Source organism: Scyliorhinus torazame, chromosome 15, assembly GCF_047496885.1.
Source record: "Scyliorhinus torazame isolate Kashiwa2021f chromosome 15, sScyTor2.1, whole genome shotgun sequence".
Lineage (NCBI taxonomy): Eukaryota > Metazoa > Chordata > Chondrichthyes > Carcharhiniformes > Scyliorhinidae > Scyliorhinus > Scyliorhinus torazame.
The window spans coordinates 150,014,808-150,030,726 of NC_092721.1; the positions used below are offsets into that span (position 1 = coordinate 150,014,808).

Sequence of the window (15,919 nt, forward strand, 5' to 3'; positions counted from 1 at the left end):
AGCCTCGCCACATTGGTAAAAGGCGCTTTATAAATACCCGCTGTAACCGGAAAAACCTTGTTTTGAAAAAAAAACGAACCCCGAGTCATGTGACCGACAACGTTACAGGACCTTCAAACTATCTCGCTGCCTAATTTAAAAACTGGTCACCAAGTCAATGTATATTTGTGCAGATTTAGCCTAATGTGATATTTATTAATTAAATAGAATGCCGTTGTGATTAATAGTCCCCGTTTGATCAGGCGCCGCGCCAGCCAGCCCCGATAGCCATGTTAAGGCGGTTGGGGTCCTCACTCTCTCTTTCTGCCGAGCTCCGCCATCTTGCAGGTACCGAGCTGCTGAAGCTGCGACCGGATTGTTCGTGAAAAATGGGGCATCGGGGGTGGTGGTGAACGGTCAAACTCGGCTCCCGGGTCTCGTTCGCGGCTCATCATGTTGTAACGAGCGGGTTGTGGTTTCGCGTTGGGCAGGCCCCCCCCCCCTCTTCTACACTCGAGGGCCGAGTCACTCCTGCGCCCTCTTTTTCGCCACATGGCCGCCCAGACCGGGCCATGTGGTCGCGAGAGGCAGCAGAATATTCAACCCCGCTTTAAAAAGGACGGCGATAATGGTAGGAATGCAGCCACGGGGGCTCCAGGTCATATCGGGCTGGGGTAGAGCGTTGTGAAAGGAGCTGGTTTGAGTTGCCGACGTGTCCCCCATCGGTTAATTTGTTTCAATTAGCCGACATCGTAAGGGTGGTTAGAATCTTGAATGCATCCTCTGAATTCAGTCAGGTCTTAAAAAGAGAGTTGGATAATTAACTAAAAAAGCTAAGGTTATGGAAAATCGGAGGGATTTGCAGCTGGATGAGTTGCTTTTGGGCTGAGAGCCAGCCCTCGGACACGGAAGGGCAGAACTGTCTCCTATAACCATTCTACGATGTAACTATGTTCAGCAATAATTCTGTGTTGGCGTTTATTGAAATGCGTGACATACACGGGAATCTAAATAACGTTTATTTTTCTTCAGTAAAGGTTCAAGATGACGAACACCAGGGGTAAGAGGAGGGGGACTCGATACATGTTTGCAAGGCCCTTCAGGAAACATGGTGAGATTGCTTATTACACCCGCTGCTTTTTTGTTTAGAAAATTTACATTAATCAGTACAAGATTTTTGATTGTAGTCATTTCTTATGATTGTTACATTTCCCTATCTGCTGCTGGGCTATGAATCAGCCATCCTGTTGGCAGGTTATTGCATTTTGGGCAAGTCGGATTACTCCAGTCTTTGATCTACTAGAAAATTCATGTAATGAATAGATAGTGAGCAGCAACAGAAACACTGACTGAAGTCGGGCATACCTCTGCACCATTCTGTCTGGTTGGTTAGCTCATTGGATGCCAATATGGGTTCAATTCCCATACCGGCTGAAGTTATCCATGAGGTTATTATCAACTTCTGCCGTAAAAAGTGTGGTGACCCTCAGATTAAATCATCGGTCAGTTCTTAGTGTGATGGGTTGATTATATTCAGTGAATGATGTTGGTATGTGGATTTCAGTGGTGCCTGGTGCTCAAATTATGAATGAACTCTGTCTTCTGCAACACAGTGAGCAAGTTAATGCACCGGCACTCCGTCCCTGATAATGGTTGATATCCCTTAATATATAATAAATGCCTTCTGGAGCAGTGTTCTAAATTGCACAGCCCTCAGAAGAAGAAAAATTCTCATCTCCTAACTTGACCTGTAAATCCCTAATTCCTCTGACAAATGGAAACATCTTTTCCATGTCCACCTTGTTGAGACCGTTCAGGATCTTATGTACTTCCATAAGATCTCCCCTTCTTCAGGATCTTATGTACTTCCATAAGATCTCCCCTTGTTCTACGTGAAAAACAAGCCCAGTCTGTCCAATCATCCCTCCCAAGACGTGCCACTCAATCCTAGCATAAATATAGTAAAGCGTCTCCAAAATATTTACATCTTCCCTTAAATAAGGAGACCAAACAACAAAGTATTTTTATTCTCCTTGTTCATATTTTCTCCAATTCACACCCACTAACAATAATCAGTAATGAATATGTCAATCCCTATATCCATAAAAGCAATCCCATCCTCCCACCAAACCCCAAATATTAGCCTGCATGTTCGTTCACAAACAAATGACAAACAGGCCCCCAAACGAATGTTCGATGTTATCCAGTTCTTGAAAGTGCATAATGAATAGTGCCCATTAATTGTAGTTCCCCTCAGTTCAAATTTAACCTTCAAGAGTCAAGAATTCCAACAGGTTCCCCCCACCACGTCAGGGCACAGGGTGGAGAGGTTGCTCTCCATCCCATCAGGATCCGCCTTCGGGCGATCAACGAAGCGAAGGCTACAACATCTGCATCAGTTTCCAACCCCAGCTGGTCCGACATCCTTCCCCCCCCCCCCCCCCACGTTCACACACATCTACCCCTTCAAAGAATCAGCTCATCCTCTCCCTTGAGGTGTGCCCTATATACCACCTTCCGCTGGATCAGCCCCAACCTCATGCACGAGGTGGAGGCATTCACTCTCCGGAGAACCTCACACCAGAACCTCTCCCTCCATACCCTCTCCCAACTCTTCCTCCCACTTCGCTTTGATCCCTTCCTGTGGTGCCTTCTCTTCGAAAATAGCTCTGTAAACCGCCAACACTACCCCCTTCTCCAGTCTCCCTGTCGTCAGTACCTCCTCCAGCAATGTGGAGGCCGGCTCCACCGGGAAGCTCTATCTCCTTTCTGGCAAAATCTCGAACCTGCGTGTATCTAAACATTTCCCCCTGCTCCAGCCCATACTTCGCTTCTAGCTCCTGCAAACCGACCCCCAAGAAACAAATCTTTGTGTCTAAATCCCCTTCTCCCATTTCCGAAAATTTCCATCCCACATCCCTGGCTCAAATCTGCGGTTCCCCCGAATCGGCATTTCCCTTGACCCTGCCCCCAACCCGAAGGTGGTGTTGGTGAAACTACCTCCAAATTTTCAATGAAGCTATTATTACTGGACTAGAGTATTTGCAGCATAACATTCTTTTATGTTCAATTCATCTAGTAATAAAATATAGCATACTAGTACCTTTAAATTACTTGCTGTATCTGCATACTACCCTGTGACCTATGCATCAGAGCACCTAGATCCCTTTTGCAGCTCTGAATTCTGTACCTGTTCTCCATTAATATTTGGATTTTTATTCTTCCTGCCAAAGTAAACAACTTCACATTGTCTCTCCCCATCTCTTCAGCCAAAATGCCTCTCTTCAGCCAAAATGCATCACTTCACACATCTCTATATTAAATTGTTTGCCACACCTCCAGGTGTGTGATTGGTAAACGCAGTAAAGATATTTTACTGCGTTTACCATTCTCCAGTTGGGAAAGGGACCAATTTACTCGGACTGGTGTTTTCTGTCCTTGAGCTATTTTGTCCATGCTGACTTGGAGCCTCCCATTCCATAAGCCTCAATTTTGTTTACAGAATATGTCTTCATATGCACTTGTATAAATAGAATTCACAGCATTAACTTGTTATTAGATAAAATACTATTAGTTGTCGTGCGTTAAAATGGAAGTGTTTTTTTTTTTTTAGGGCCTGTTCCTCTCTCTACTTATTTCCGTATCTACAAGAAAGGCGATATTGTTGACATTAAGGTATTTAATAATATATCTAGCCATTCGATCTGGTGTACCTTATCAATGAAATTAAGTGATATGCAGGTGTGCAGATCTGCTTCAATGTACCATAAAGTGGGATGCTCTGTTTTCTAGAATCCAAGTGTTGCTGTTTCCAGTACTCTAAGATTCTATATATTCATAAGATAATGGCTGGTGATTCATCCCTGACAAAACAGATTGCTGCCGCTGACACTCCATTTCTCTGATTAAACACCTAATGGCCGAATTAGTTCCTTTGTCTGGAAAATCTCAAAGGAAATATGCCATCCTTATCTGGTCTGCCCTAAATGTGATCCAGATCCACAGCAGTGTGGTTAAACTGCCCGTTGCAATGGCATAGTAAGTTGCTTGGTCCATGGACAACAATTGCTGGTCTTGCCGGCGACGCCCACATCTCATCAGAAGTTTAAATCCACTATGTCGATCACTTGTGAATAACTTCTCAATTTTAAATTTTGGCCTTCGTTTTCTACTCATTTTATAATTATATACTTCTGCAAAAGCAGTAGTGATTACAACAGTACGCTCTGGCAGCTTGCACAGAATCTCCTCACACCCGGATATAACTTCCAACTTTATAAGAGTAGTCCAGAGTTCCTGGCACACACAGCCTTTTGTGAGCCTTGGGTCTAGTGCTCTTTGGAAGTCTAGCTTTTTTTCCCCCATGGTCCACATGTTTCTGCACATATGCAGAAACCTTTTGAGTATATGGAGTAGGATTGCCCCCTTCAGGAGCCATATTAAATGCTGTTAACTAGCACTAATGAAAGTTTGGCTCTTTAGATTAATACATTCTGTGCATATTAATACATTCTGTGCATATTAGTAAGACCCTGGTACAGTCTTTCCAGATAACACTCACGCTTGCTTTGTATATTCATGTGTTCTTTGGAGTAATGTAAAAGTTCATTCTTCCAATTCTGACTTGTGCAACCATGACTTCCTTGGGCCCATCCATTGGCTACACCTTGCCTCTCAAAATCACTTTGCAACGTCACTTCCTCAGAAATGTGTTGAGTTAACGTTCTGGAAATGCAACCTGAAGTTTTTTTTTTTATAAATGTTTTATTGAAAATTTTTTCAATGCAACCTGAAGTTTAAGAGTGCGAGCAGTATTTGATACCAGAGAAAGCTAACAGGTTACAAGGAAAATAAGTCATACTAAAACACTTTCCTATTTAAATTTCATGCTTAATAGCATAAATTTAATTTCAAAACTTGCCGAGCAAGCTGAACTGTTGCTTTCCCTTTAGGGCACAGGCACTGTACAAAAGGGTATGCCTCACAAATGTTACCATGGCAAGACTGGAAGAATTTATAATGTTACACAGCATGCTGTAGGCATTATCATCAACAAACAAGTCAAGTGAGTATAAACAGTTAAAACTTTGCACTTGTATTGTGCTTTAAATATCAAAAATAGTCTGAAAACATTGGAGGTCTAACCTCAAGAAATGGATGCCAAGCCATGAAAGGAGATAGTTGGATGGCTGAGCAAGTAGTGGTTTGGAGGGACGATGAGACTGCCAATAGAGAGAAAGCACCAGAGGTCAGAATTAGGAACTGGAGAATATTAAAAGGTGAGGCCTTTTGTTCGAAGGGGGATTTTAAAAATAAATAAATAATTTGTGAAAAATCACTAGTGAGTGGTTAGCAGCAAGGAATGGATTTGTGCAACAGAACTTTATACAAATTGAAGAAAAACGTGGGGAAGGCCAGCAGGAAAACATCGAAATCAGACTTTAAGCAGACAAAGCCTTGAGGATATCAGGTCAGCAAGCAGAGATGATGTCAGAGGTCGGCATGTGATGGTCGATATAAATTTTGGGATCTCAACTCAATTGAATAGAACAGTTGAGATTAAGCAATGTGGTTCAACTTGAGATGGTGTATCAAATCAGTGCAAGGCATGCAGAGTTTGTGTTGAAGACTGCAAGATGATTGCCATTCTGGTATTGAAGAATTTGCAGACTGGTTATTAGACAAACATTGAGTCAGGAGGGATGGAGCTGGGTGGCAGTTTGCATACATGTGAAAATCGACCTAATTTTTAAAATTATGCTGCCATGGGGTGCAATGTAGACAATGGCAATAAAAATAGATTCTTGGGAGACTGGTAGTGGTACCAGGAAAGGGATAAAATGCATTGCTGGTGATTCAGCTTACATTTATATCACATCTAATGTCCTGTGGCTTTTCATATAAGCATAATCAGGTTAAACCTGGTCCTAAGTTAAGTAATCAGAGGGAATTGAACACTTGGAGGGGGGGGGGGGTGCAGAAGACAGGGTTGAATTGTTAGAAGGATCTACAGAGGGAATCCTAGACCATATACAAGTGTATATGCAAAATTGACAAATAAAAAAAATGGAGGAATGCATCATTAAGGCTGGAAGAGGCAGCAGAGTTCTGGATGGTCAAGTTTTATGGAAATATTGTCAGGAGAGCAATAAAATACCCTGTGATGAAGGGGTGCAAAGAGTTTCATCTACAGGCAGGCTTACTGCGGGGCTGGTGGTGGGCAGGTACATTCTGAATTGATGAGAAAGGTTTGGTTTTCCTGGTGTTCCATTGGAGGCAATTACAGGACTAAAATGACAAGACTTGTCCATCTCAATTGAAGGATCGTATGGTAGGCAGTCAGCAATACAGGGCACAGTGGTTAGCACTGCTGCCTCATGGCTCTAAGCACCCGGGTTTGATTCTGATCTTGCGTGACGAGTTTGCTCATACTTCCTGTGTCTGTGTGGGTTTCCTCCGGGTGCTCCAGTTTCCTCCCAGTCCAAAGATATATTGGTTAGGTGGGGTTTCGGGGGAGTGGGCCTGGGTGAGATGCTCTTTTGGAAGGGAAGGTTGGTGCAGACCCAGTAGGCCGAATGGTCTGCCTACAAATGAGGTAAATGAACCACATTCGTGGAATGGTGACTTGTTTTGCTGCTGTGTAACCAATTTTGTGCCACCCCTCTTCACTTTACCATTAAGACGTGTGGTGTCTACTGGTCATTAAAGTGGGGTACAGGAAAATGCCCCTTTAAAAACCCAAGCAGATTTATATTTGACTTGGTTCCTGTCAGAGGGGACAGTTAAAGAATATTGGAAGAATTAAATCTTGCTATGACAGCTTGTACCATTATGCATAAACTATAAAATCAGTTTTGATAAATAATTTTTCCATAAATGATACTTATTCTGAAAGTACCCATCGGGCTTACTGAGTGAGACTTTAATATTTGGTAATACGGGTACTTTCACATTAGTGGTATATACTAATGTGACAAAGATCAGAATTCAAATCTCATCAAAATACATGCAAAAACTTAGTTAATTCTTCAAATTCTGCAATAACAGGAGACAGCAAAAACAATAACTTCAGGCAAATTTATTTTAAAATTGCATTCTGCCCGGCCTTGTGTAAGTTATTACAGTGACGTTCAGGACACTGCAAAAATATGAAATTAATTCAACTTTATCATACACACTCCAATTATCTCAATGGAAATGTTATCAAAAGGATGACTTTTCTGCTTCAAAGGGCAAACAAGAACAGTCAGGAATTAATTTTTATGTCTTCCCAATCTGGTGTTTAACAGTTTATTAGATGCTAGAATGCCAGCTGTGATGACTTACCATGATTTTGGTAATCTTGGATCTTGCTAGTCCTTTGCATTAATTATCCTAACTGCATTGAAGTCGATTTTTGAAAGTCAGCAGTTGGTGCCCATCTTTGCAAGCTAAAGTAAAGTTGCCATAGTCCCAGATGCCCATAGGCTGCTTTCCCCTTTGAGGGGGAGAGCTGACTGGTGGTGATTTAACCTAAGATCACCACACCTCAGGAGACAGCCATGGTTGAGAAGGCAGGACTTCATGGATAACATTCCCATAAATAATTTTTCAATAAATGATACTTATTCAAAAAGTGCAAGTACCCATCGGGCTTACTGAGTGAGACTTTAATATTTGGTGTTCATGATTTTAATACGGGTACTTTCACAATAGTGGTATATATTAATGTGACAAAGCAGAGGGGAGATTCAAGACTATTGGAAGAATTAAATCTTGCTATGACAGCTTGTACCATTATGCATAAAACTATAAAATCAGTTTTGATAAATAATTTTTCCATAAATGATACTTATTCAAAAAGTGCAGTATTATGAAAGTACCCATCGGGCTTACTGAGTGAGACTTTAATATTTGGTGTTCATGGATTTTAATACACAATAGTGTATACAATAGCTTTCACAATAGTGGTATATATATTAATGTGACAAAGATCAGAATTCAAATCTCATCAAAATACAGGCAAAAACTTTAGTTAATTCTTCAAATTCTGTATGGGAATTGAGCCCATGCTGTTGGCATCACTTCTGCATTACAAACCAGCCTTCCAGGCAACTGAGCTAACCCCCCCCAAATAGTGTAATTGAACCTTAAGAGAATGTTATCTGTTATATCCATCATTATTTGACATTTGTATCCGGTCCATTTGAAGTTAAAACTACTAAAAGCTTTCTGGTATTGAAAAAGACTCCTGCTTTTATTGTGAACATTTTGATTTAGCAATGGTTTATCCAAGATATTTACATAATGCCAGGCATTGAAACTTAATTCAAGACAACCTTGCACTGTGAAGTCTCATTGGAACTTATCACATTAAATTATCGTAGAAATCTAGAGCTTTGTTACAATTTAAAGCTGATCAACTTGGATAAGATAGGATCTCAATGCAGTTCCATTTTTTCATTGATGTACTAGAGAGGGCTTCAGATGTTCTCAATTATGAATTTTAGGTGTTTAGTGGTACTCTGAATTCCTTGCTTTGAATTGCACCCTAGGGGTAAGATCCTCGCCAAAAGAATTAATGTGCGTATTGAGCACATCAAGCATTCAAAAAGCAGGAACAGCTTTCTGCAGCGTGTGAAAGCGAATGAAGCAGCAAAGAGAGAAGCCAAGGAAAAGGGGACTTGGGTTGAGCTAAAACGCCAGGTAAGGACTCTGGTGCCTTCAACTTTAGATAATCATCCGAAACAGAAGTGGAATGTTACCTGTAGCAAAATCAGAAAGCAAATGTTGTGTCACCGCAATGCAGATTACTGATCAGCTGGTTTTTAGAGTTGAAATGTAATGATCAGTGGTTAGCACTGCTGCCTCAGCCCCAAGGACCCAGGTTTGATTCCGGCCCCGGGTCACTTGTCTGCAGAGTTTGCTTATTCTCCCTGGGTCTGTGTTGGTCTTGCCCCCCACAACCAGGGTCTGTGTGGGTCTCGCCCCCACAACCAAAGAGGTGCAGGGTAGGTGGAAGGCCATGCTAAATTGGAAAACGTTTATTAAAAAATATTGGCGGTCTCTAAAAGCTTTCCTTTTAAGCCTAGCTGGAACATTTTACTGTTTGTTATCTCCCTTTATGCTGAAACAGTTGCATCATACAAGACCTGAAAAGGTGTTTGAATGAACACTTGGATGTTAAGTCAGAGGTAGAGCAGACAAGATGTTGATTCATGTACAAAACTAGCAGCTAAACATAGTGATGGTTTAATGCCCATGGTTCTGTCCCATTTTTGATTTCAATTCCAAGCAGAATTTTGATAATTTAAAGGTTAAATATCAGAACAACAATACCAGTTAACTAATATGCTGATTTTCTACTTTGCAGCCTGCTGAGCCCAGAAAGGCACACTTCGTACGAACTAAGTCGAACAAGCCGCAGTTGCTGGAACCAATTCCGTATGAGTTCATGGCATAATTTTTGATACCAAATCAAATAAATTTACTCTTATCAGATTTTGTATCAATGTTCTGCATTCTTTGCCAACTTTCTTCTGATGTTGGAACACAAGTGCAGCAGTAGGCCATCAGTTCTTTGAGCCTGCTCAACCATTTATAGAGTGTAATTCAACACCATATTCCTGCAATATCCCTTGACGTTTTTAATAAGTTGAAATCTATCAGTCTCGGGCTTGAACATACTCAATGAGTGAACCTCCACTGTCCTTGTGGGCTGAGAATTTCAAAATTCCCCACACCCAAGTGGAGAAATTCCTCCTCATTTCAGTCCTAAATGGCCTGCCTATTCAGATTTGTTCCCTGGTTCCAGCTAGGGGAAAACATCCTTGCTGCTTCTACCCTATTGAGCCCTGTAAGAATTTTGTATGTTTGCATGAGATCACTTTGCATTCTTCTCAACTAGAGAAAAAAAGGCCCAGTCTATTTAATCTTAATAGGAATTAATCTTTCAGTCATACTGATTGTAATTTTACAGACAACCTTACCATTCCTGGGTATATCCAGTCCCAACAGTAGGACAGACCCAGCAGAAGTGGTGGCACAGTGGTAATCAAGCGAGAGGAGTTGCCCTGGATGTCCTCATTATAGACCCTGTCCCTATGAAGTCTCTTGGCATCGGGTAAAGTAAAGGCAAGGAAACCTGCTGATTACCATATACTACTCCCCATTCAGCTGAAATCAATCCATGAACACAACTTGAGGAAGAGTTGAGGATGGTGTGGTTGCAGAGTGTACTCTGGGTGGATGACTGATCCATCACTCAAGAGTGGCTTTGGTTGCATCACCACGGACTGAGCTGCTCAAGTCCTGAAGAACAATGGTGCTAGACTGGGTCTGAGGTGGGTGGTGAAAGGAACCAACAAGAGGGAAAAAACATACTTTACCTCATTCTCACCAACCTACCTGATGCAGATGCATCTGCCCATGACAGTATTGGTAAGAGCACCACAAAGTTCTTGTGGAGATGCAGCTCTGCCATCATAGAGTATTCCCTCCATGCGGACTGCCACTGCTAAATGGGATAGACTTCGAACAGATCTACCAACTGCTAAACATCCATGAGGTGCTGTGGGCCATTGGCACCAGCAGACATGTACTCCAGCTCATGGCCAAGCATATCCCCCACTCTACCATTGCCACCACGCTAGGGGATCAGCCCTGGTTCAAAGTAGAGTGCAGCAGGACATGCCAGGTGCAGTATCAATGAGGTGCCAATCTAGTGCAGCCACAATACAGGACCACCTGCACTCCCAAGCCACATAACCAGCAAGTGTACGCAATATCAAAACTTAACAGAAAAGATCTAAGCTCTGCAGTTCTGTCGCATCCAGCCGTGACTATTGGACAATTAATTAAGTGGAGGAGGAGGCTCCACAAATATCCCCATTTGCACAACAGTGCGAAAAATCATTTGCAACAATCTTAAGGATCAAATGGATGATGTACTTTCCCCCGATGTCATTCTTCAGCCAATTCGGTTCACTCCACTGAAGGCACAGGATACTGCAATGGCTATGGGCCCTGACTATTCCAGCAATAGCACTAAAAGACTTGTGCTCCAAACCTGGTTGTGCCTATAGCCAAGCTATTCCAGTACAGCTAAAATGCAGGTATATTCCGGTGGAATAATGCCCAGGTATGCCAATCACAAAAAGGTCAAATCCAACTTGACCAATTACAGCCCCATCAGTCTAGTCTCAATCATCAGTAGTGATGGAAGGCCATCATAGTGCAATCAAGCAGCCCTTGCTTTCTCACCGATACTCAGTTTGGCAGCATTTGGCTCCCGACCTCATTACAGCCTTTGGTCAAACATGGTGAAAAGAGCTAACTCGAGGTGAGAGTGGCCCTTGCCATCAAGGCTGTATTTGACCAAGTGACCAAGAACGAGGAGCCCTAATAAATCGGTAGTCAATGGGAATCAGGAAAAACTCCAATGGTTAGAATCATACCGAGCAGAAAGGAAGATGGTTGTCAGTCATCTCAGCTCCAGATCATCACTGCAGGAGTTAATCAGGGTCAGACAATGAACGTCTCCAATCAGATAATCTAATCATCACCACTCTGCATTCAATGGCATTACCATCACTGAATCCCCCACTATCAACATCCTGGGTGAAACACTCTCCCTAACAACATTGGATGTACATACACCATAAGGTACCACCACCACAGTCTTGAGGGCAATCTGGGATGGACAATAAATGCTGGCCTAGACAGTGAATCCCACACCCATTGAATGACTTAAAAAAAGGAACTTTTATTGCACTGCCTTGGTGGCAAGGAGAACATGATCTCACCACGAACCTATAATTGCAGCAAAGTCTACACTCAAATCCTCTTGATAAAGTCTGCATACCATTTGCAGCCTTAATTTCTTGCTTTACCTGCATGTTACCATTCAGTGACTGATGAACAAGACCATCCAAGCACCTTTGAAGTTCAGCACCGACCAGTCTCTTAGAATTTAAATTCTATTTCTATTCTATTCCCTACCAAAGTGGATAACTCCACATTGCATTCCATATACCAATTATTTTCCCTCTTGCCGAATCATACATAATGATCCTCTGGAGATTAGCAATATATGACAATTTAATGCTAACTATGAAGATGATGTACTTCCAAAACTAGAGATGAGAATTTTGAGCAAACATTCTTTGGATTAAAACATTCATTAGAAAGGTGGTGCAACTTTGGGGACGGCACGGTGACGAGTACTGCTGTCTCGGCACCAAGGACCCGAGTTCGATCCTGGTCCTTCCTGTGTGGAGTTTGCACATTTCCCCCGTGTCTGCATGGGTCTCACCACCACAACCCAAAAATGTGCAGGGTAGGTGAATTGGCCATGCTAAATTGCCCCTGAATTGGAAAACAAAATTGGGTACTCTACTAATAAAGGTGTTGCAACCTTGGCTGGTTACAAAAGCCAAGGATAATAGATTAAAAGAAAGAAACAATGTGCCAAATAGCAATAAACCCGAGGATCAGCAGTGTTTTAAAAATCAGTAAAGGATTGATGGAGAAAATAGAATGAAAGTAAACTGGCAAAAATTATTATTTTTATTTGAAAAAAGGACTAAGAGCAAGTATGCCCAAAAACTGAGTGAAATGGGGAATAAGGAAATGCAGGCATTAAATATGTTGTGCCTTATTGGGAATAGCCAAAATAATGGGAATCCAATTATATAAGAAATAGAATTAGGACTGAACCATTCATCTACTGGAGGCTGTTCCTCCATTCAATAATTTCATAGCTGATCTGGAATCATGGATCACTCCGTGCAGGAGGCCATTCGGCCCACCGAGTCTGTACCAACCCTTGGAATACTTTCCTGCTTGGCTCCCTATATCCTGTCCTGAATACAGCGAGGGATGGACCACCTCAACACTACAATTTCAAATACATCTCAGTTCTAAATGATCAATCTATTTTCCTTAGTCTGCCGAGTTCTTAACAGGTTCTTTCCTAAAGCTGAATGATGTGTCTACTCGGTCAAGCCCCTTCATCTTGTAATGTCTCATCAAAATCCTAAATACTATAGGCCCAATTTATTCAATCCTTCATCACAGACAACATAGTTTGCTGTGCCACCTCTTAAGGCATCTGCCTTTGATATGGAGACCAAGACTACACTAAACCTGTAGTCTCACCTGTACAATTGTGGCATGCCTTCCTTACTCTTGTTCTTCACTGCCCTTGCAATAAAGGTCAACATGGTAATTACCTAGTCATTTTTGTGCTGAACGTGCATACTAAATTTCTGTATTCCTTTTACAAGTATACCCAAGTGTCTCGACATTTAAAAGATGCTTTTAAATAAAGTGCTTTTCATTATTACTGCCAAAGTGAAAAGTCTACATTATGCTCCACCTGCCAGTATCCCCACTCATTTAACCTGTCTACCGCTTTGCAACCTTTGTGTATCCTTACTGCTACATCCCCATCTAATGTATCGTCAGTATGTTGAACTCAAAGTCATACAAATCATATTAATGATGGAAGTACCAGGGGTGGTCACAGAGGACCGTGTGGGCTTTGTTAAGAGTAGGCAGCTGACATCGAACATCAGGCGCCTGCTGAACGTGGTAATGGCCCCATCCAGGGAGAAACACCAGAGGTGATCATCTCCCTGGAAGCAGAAAAGGCTTTAGTCAGTCGAGTGGAAATATCTCAGAGGTACTGGAGCAGTTTGGGCTTGAAGCAGAGTTCACCACATGGGTGAAACCTCTGTACAGTGCTCCCATGGCAAGTGTGTGGACTAACACCACTAGCTCAAATACTTCCAGGAGCACAAGGTGGGGATGCCCGCTGTCCCCGCATCGCCCTGACAATCTAACCACTGATGATTGCCCAGCAAAAAATTGGAATTGGAAGAGGTTCCAGAGAGGTGGCATAGAGCACCCTATGGGGATAGCCTGCTTCTCGACACCTCGGACCCCCAAAGCAAGAATTGGAATTGGAAGAGGTTCCAGAGAGGTGGCATAGAGCACCCTATGGGGATAACCTGCTCCTCGACACCTCGGACCCCCAAAGCAACATGATACTCCCGAAAGAGTCTGGAGTCTTCTCGGGCTACAAACTCAACCCGAGCAAAAGTGAAATCTTCCCAGCGAACCCACAAGGGAGAGGGGCAGAACTGGAGGGACTGTTCAAACAAGCCCAAAAACAAATTCCACTATCTGGGGATCCACAAATGGAACCTGACAAGTCCGGTGGAGGAAGTAAAGAAGGATCTGCTGAGGTGGGACACACTCACGCTCTCCCTGGCAGGGAGGGTGCAGGCGATCAAGATGAACGCACTGCTCAAGTTTCTCTTCCTGTTCAGATCCATACCGATCTACACTCCAAGGCGTGTGTGTGTGTGTGGGGGGGGGGGGGGGGGGGGCACCTGGCCCTCCCAAACCTGCAATATTATAACTGGGCGGCTACAGCAGAAAGAGAGAGAGGATGGGCAAGGGAGCTAGAAGCAGAAGGCAAGGATGGAGGAGAGCTCCTGCATAGGGGCATCCCTCCAAGCCCCTGCTGCAGCAGCGCTCCCATCCCCGCCAGCCAAGCCCAGTGATAATAGCCAATCTCCGGACATGGAACCAGCTAAGGCAACACTTCGGACTGACCAAAATGGCCCCCAACTGTGGCAACCATAGATTCGCACCAGCCATGCTTGACGCCACCTTTAGAGGAGGTGGAGACAGGACAGGGGGGGGGGGGGAGACACTGACCGCCAGGGACTTGTACACAGAAGACAGGCTAGTGACCTTAGAGGAACCGACTGCGAGACTGCAGCTATCTAACAGAAACAAACTCCAACACCCACAGGTTAAGAGCTTCCTCCACAAGACGACAGCATACAGTCCAAGACACATCATGCATGGGGAGCTACTGGACGTGTGTAATCTGGGAGGTTGGGGAAAAACTGTACAGACAACTGTTAGAAAGGGCACGCTCCCCACTGAACAAAACACGGGGAAAATGAGTGGAAGAATGAGGGACGGAAATAGGGTGGGTACTCTGGAGCCAAGCACTGAGCAGTGTCAACTCCACCTCCTCATGCGCAAGGCTAAGCTTCATGCGGGTGAAAGTGGTGCACAGAGCACACCTGAAAATAACCTGTATGTGCAGGTTCTTCCCAGAGGTGGAGGATAAATGTGAATGGTGCCAGGGAGGCCCGATCAACCACACCCACATGTTCTGGGAATGCCCCGACTGATCGGATTTTTAACAGCCTTTTTCGAGGCAATGTCCAAGGTTGTAGGGGTGAGGTTGGAGCAGTGTCCAAGAGTGGCAGACTTCGGGGTATCAAACCAGCCAGAGCTATTCATGGGAAAGAGGGTCGCGCCTTTGCCTCCCTAATCATCCGCCAGAGATTCCTGCTCAGCTGGCAATCAGCAGCACCACCACCCATAGCTGCAGACTGGCTGGCAGACCTGTTGGAATTTCTCCATCGAGGGTCATATGATGCCTTCCACAAAGCATGGAGGCCATTCACCAACTTTTCCAGGACCTGTTCGAGGCCAATAGAGCGAGGGAAGGGGGAGAACAGAAACGGCCAAAACAGATATCAGGGGACCTAGAACAAGGCCACGAGAAATGGAACCTCCAAAGAATCACGGAAAATAAAATTGTGGGATGGACCGCACACATGTAAATAAAGGATAACTGTCCACCATATAATAAGAAGTGACCTAAGAAAGGATCTTAAAAAAACAAGGGTTGGGGTAGACCGATACCAATGGAAATGTCTTGTATATTGTACCCGATACGCATACCCTTGTTGAATGTAGTGTATAAAATGTAAAATTTTAAAATTTTTTATTAAGGTATTTAAAAATTATATAAAAATAACATAACAATGACAACAACATGGTATAATAAACATTTCCCCCCCATCCCAACCTAAAACATCAAACCGCCCCCCCCCCACATACTTCATCTGCTGACATTTTAATTTTCCCG

The 15,919-nt window shown here is 43.3% G+C and overlaps 1 protein-coding gene, 1 long non-coding RNA gene and 1 other non-coding gene across 3 annotated transcripts; 2 read left to right on the forward strand and 1 right to left on the reverse strand.

Moving 5' to 3' along the window:
• The first annotated feature begins 258 nt into the window (after positions 1-258).
• On the forward strand, positions 259-9,459 carry rpl21 (ribosomal protein L21). Its single transcript, XM_072476920.1, has 6 exons — positions 259-327; positions 1,012-1,090; positions 3,593-3,654; positions 4,932-5,044; positions 8,514-8,664; positions 9,332-9,459. The coding sequence occupies exons 2-6, from the start codon at positions 1,024-1,026 to the stop codon at positions 9,419-9,421; spliced, it is 483 nt and encodes a 160-aa protein (XP_072333021.1). The 5' UTR covers positions 259-327; positions 1,012-1,023; the 3' UTR covers positions 9,422-9,459.
• Positions 4,582-4,919, reverse strand: LOC140391895 (uncharacterized). Its single transcript, XR_011935203.1, has 2 exons — positions 4,769-4,919; positions 4,582-4,717 (listed from the first exon to the last, which is right to left on the reverse strand). It is a non-coding gene; the product is annotated as an uncharacterized lncRNA (long non-coding RNA).
• Positions 6,635-6,763, forward strand: LOC140392223 (small nucleolar RNA SNORA27). The gene has a single exon (XR_011935283.1). It is a non-coding gene; the product is annotated as a small nucleolar RNA SNORA27 (small nucleolar RNA).
• Positions 9,460-15,919: the final 6,460 nt, after the last annotated feature.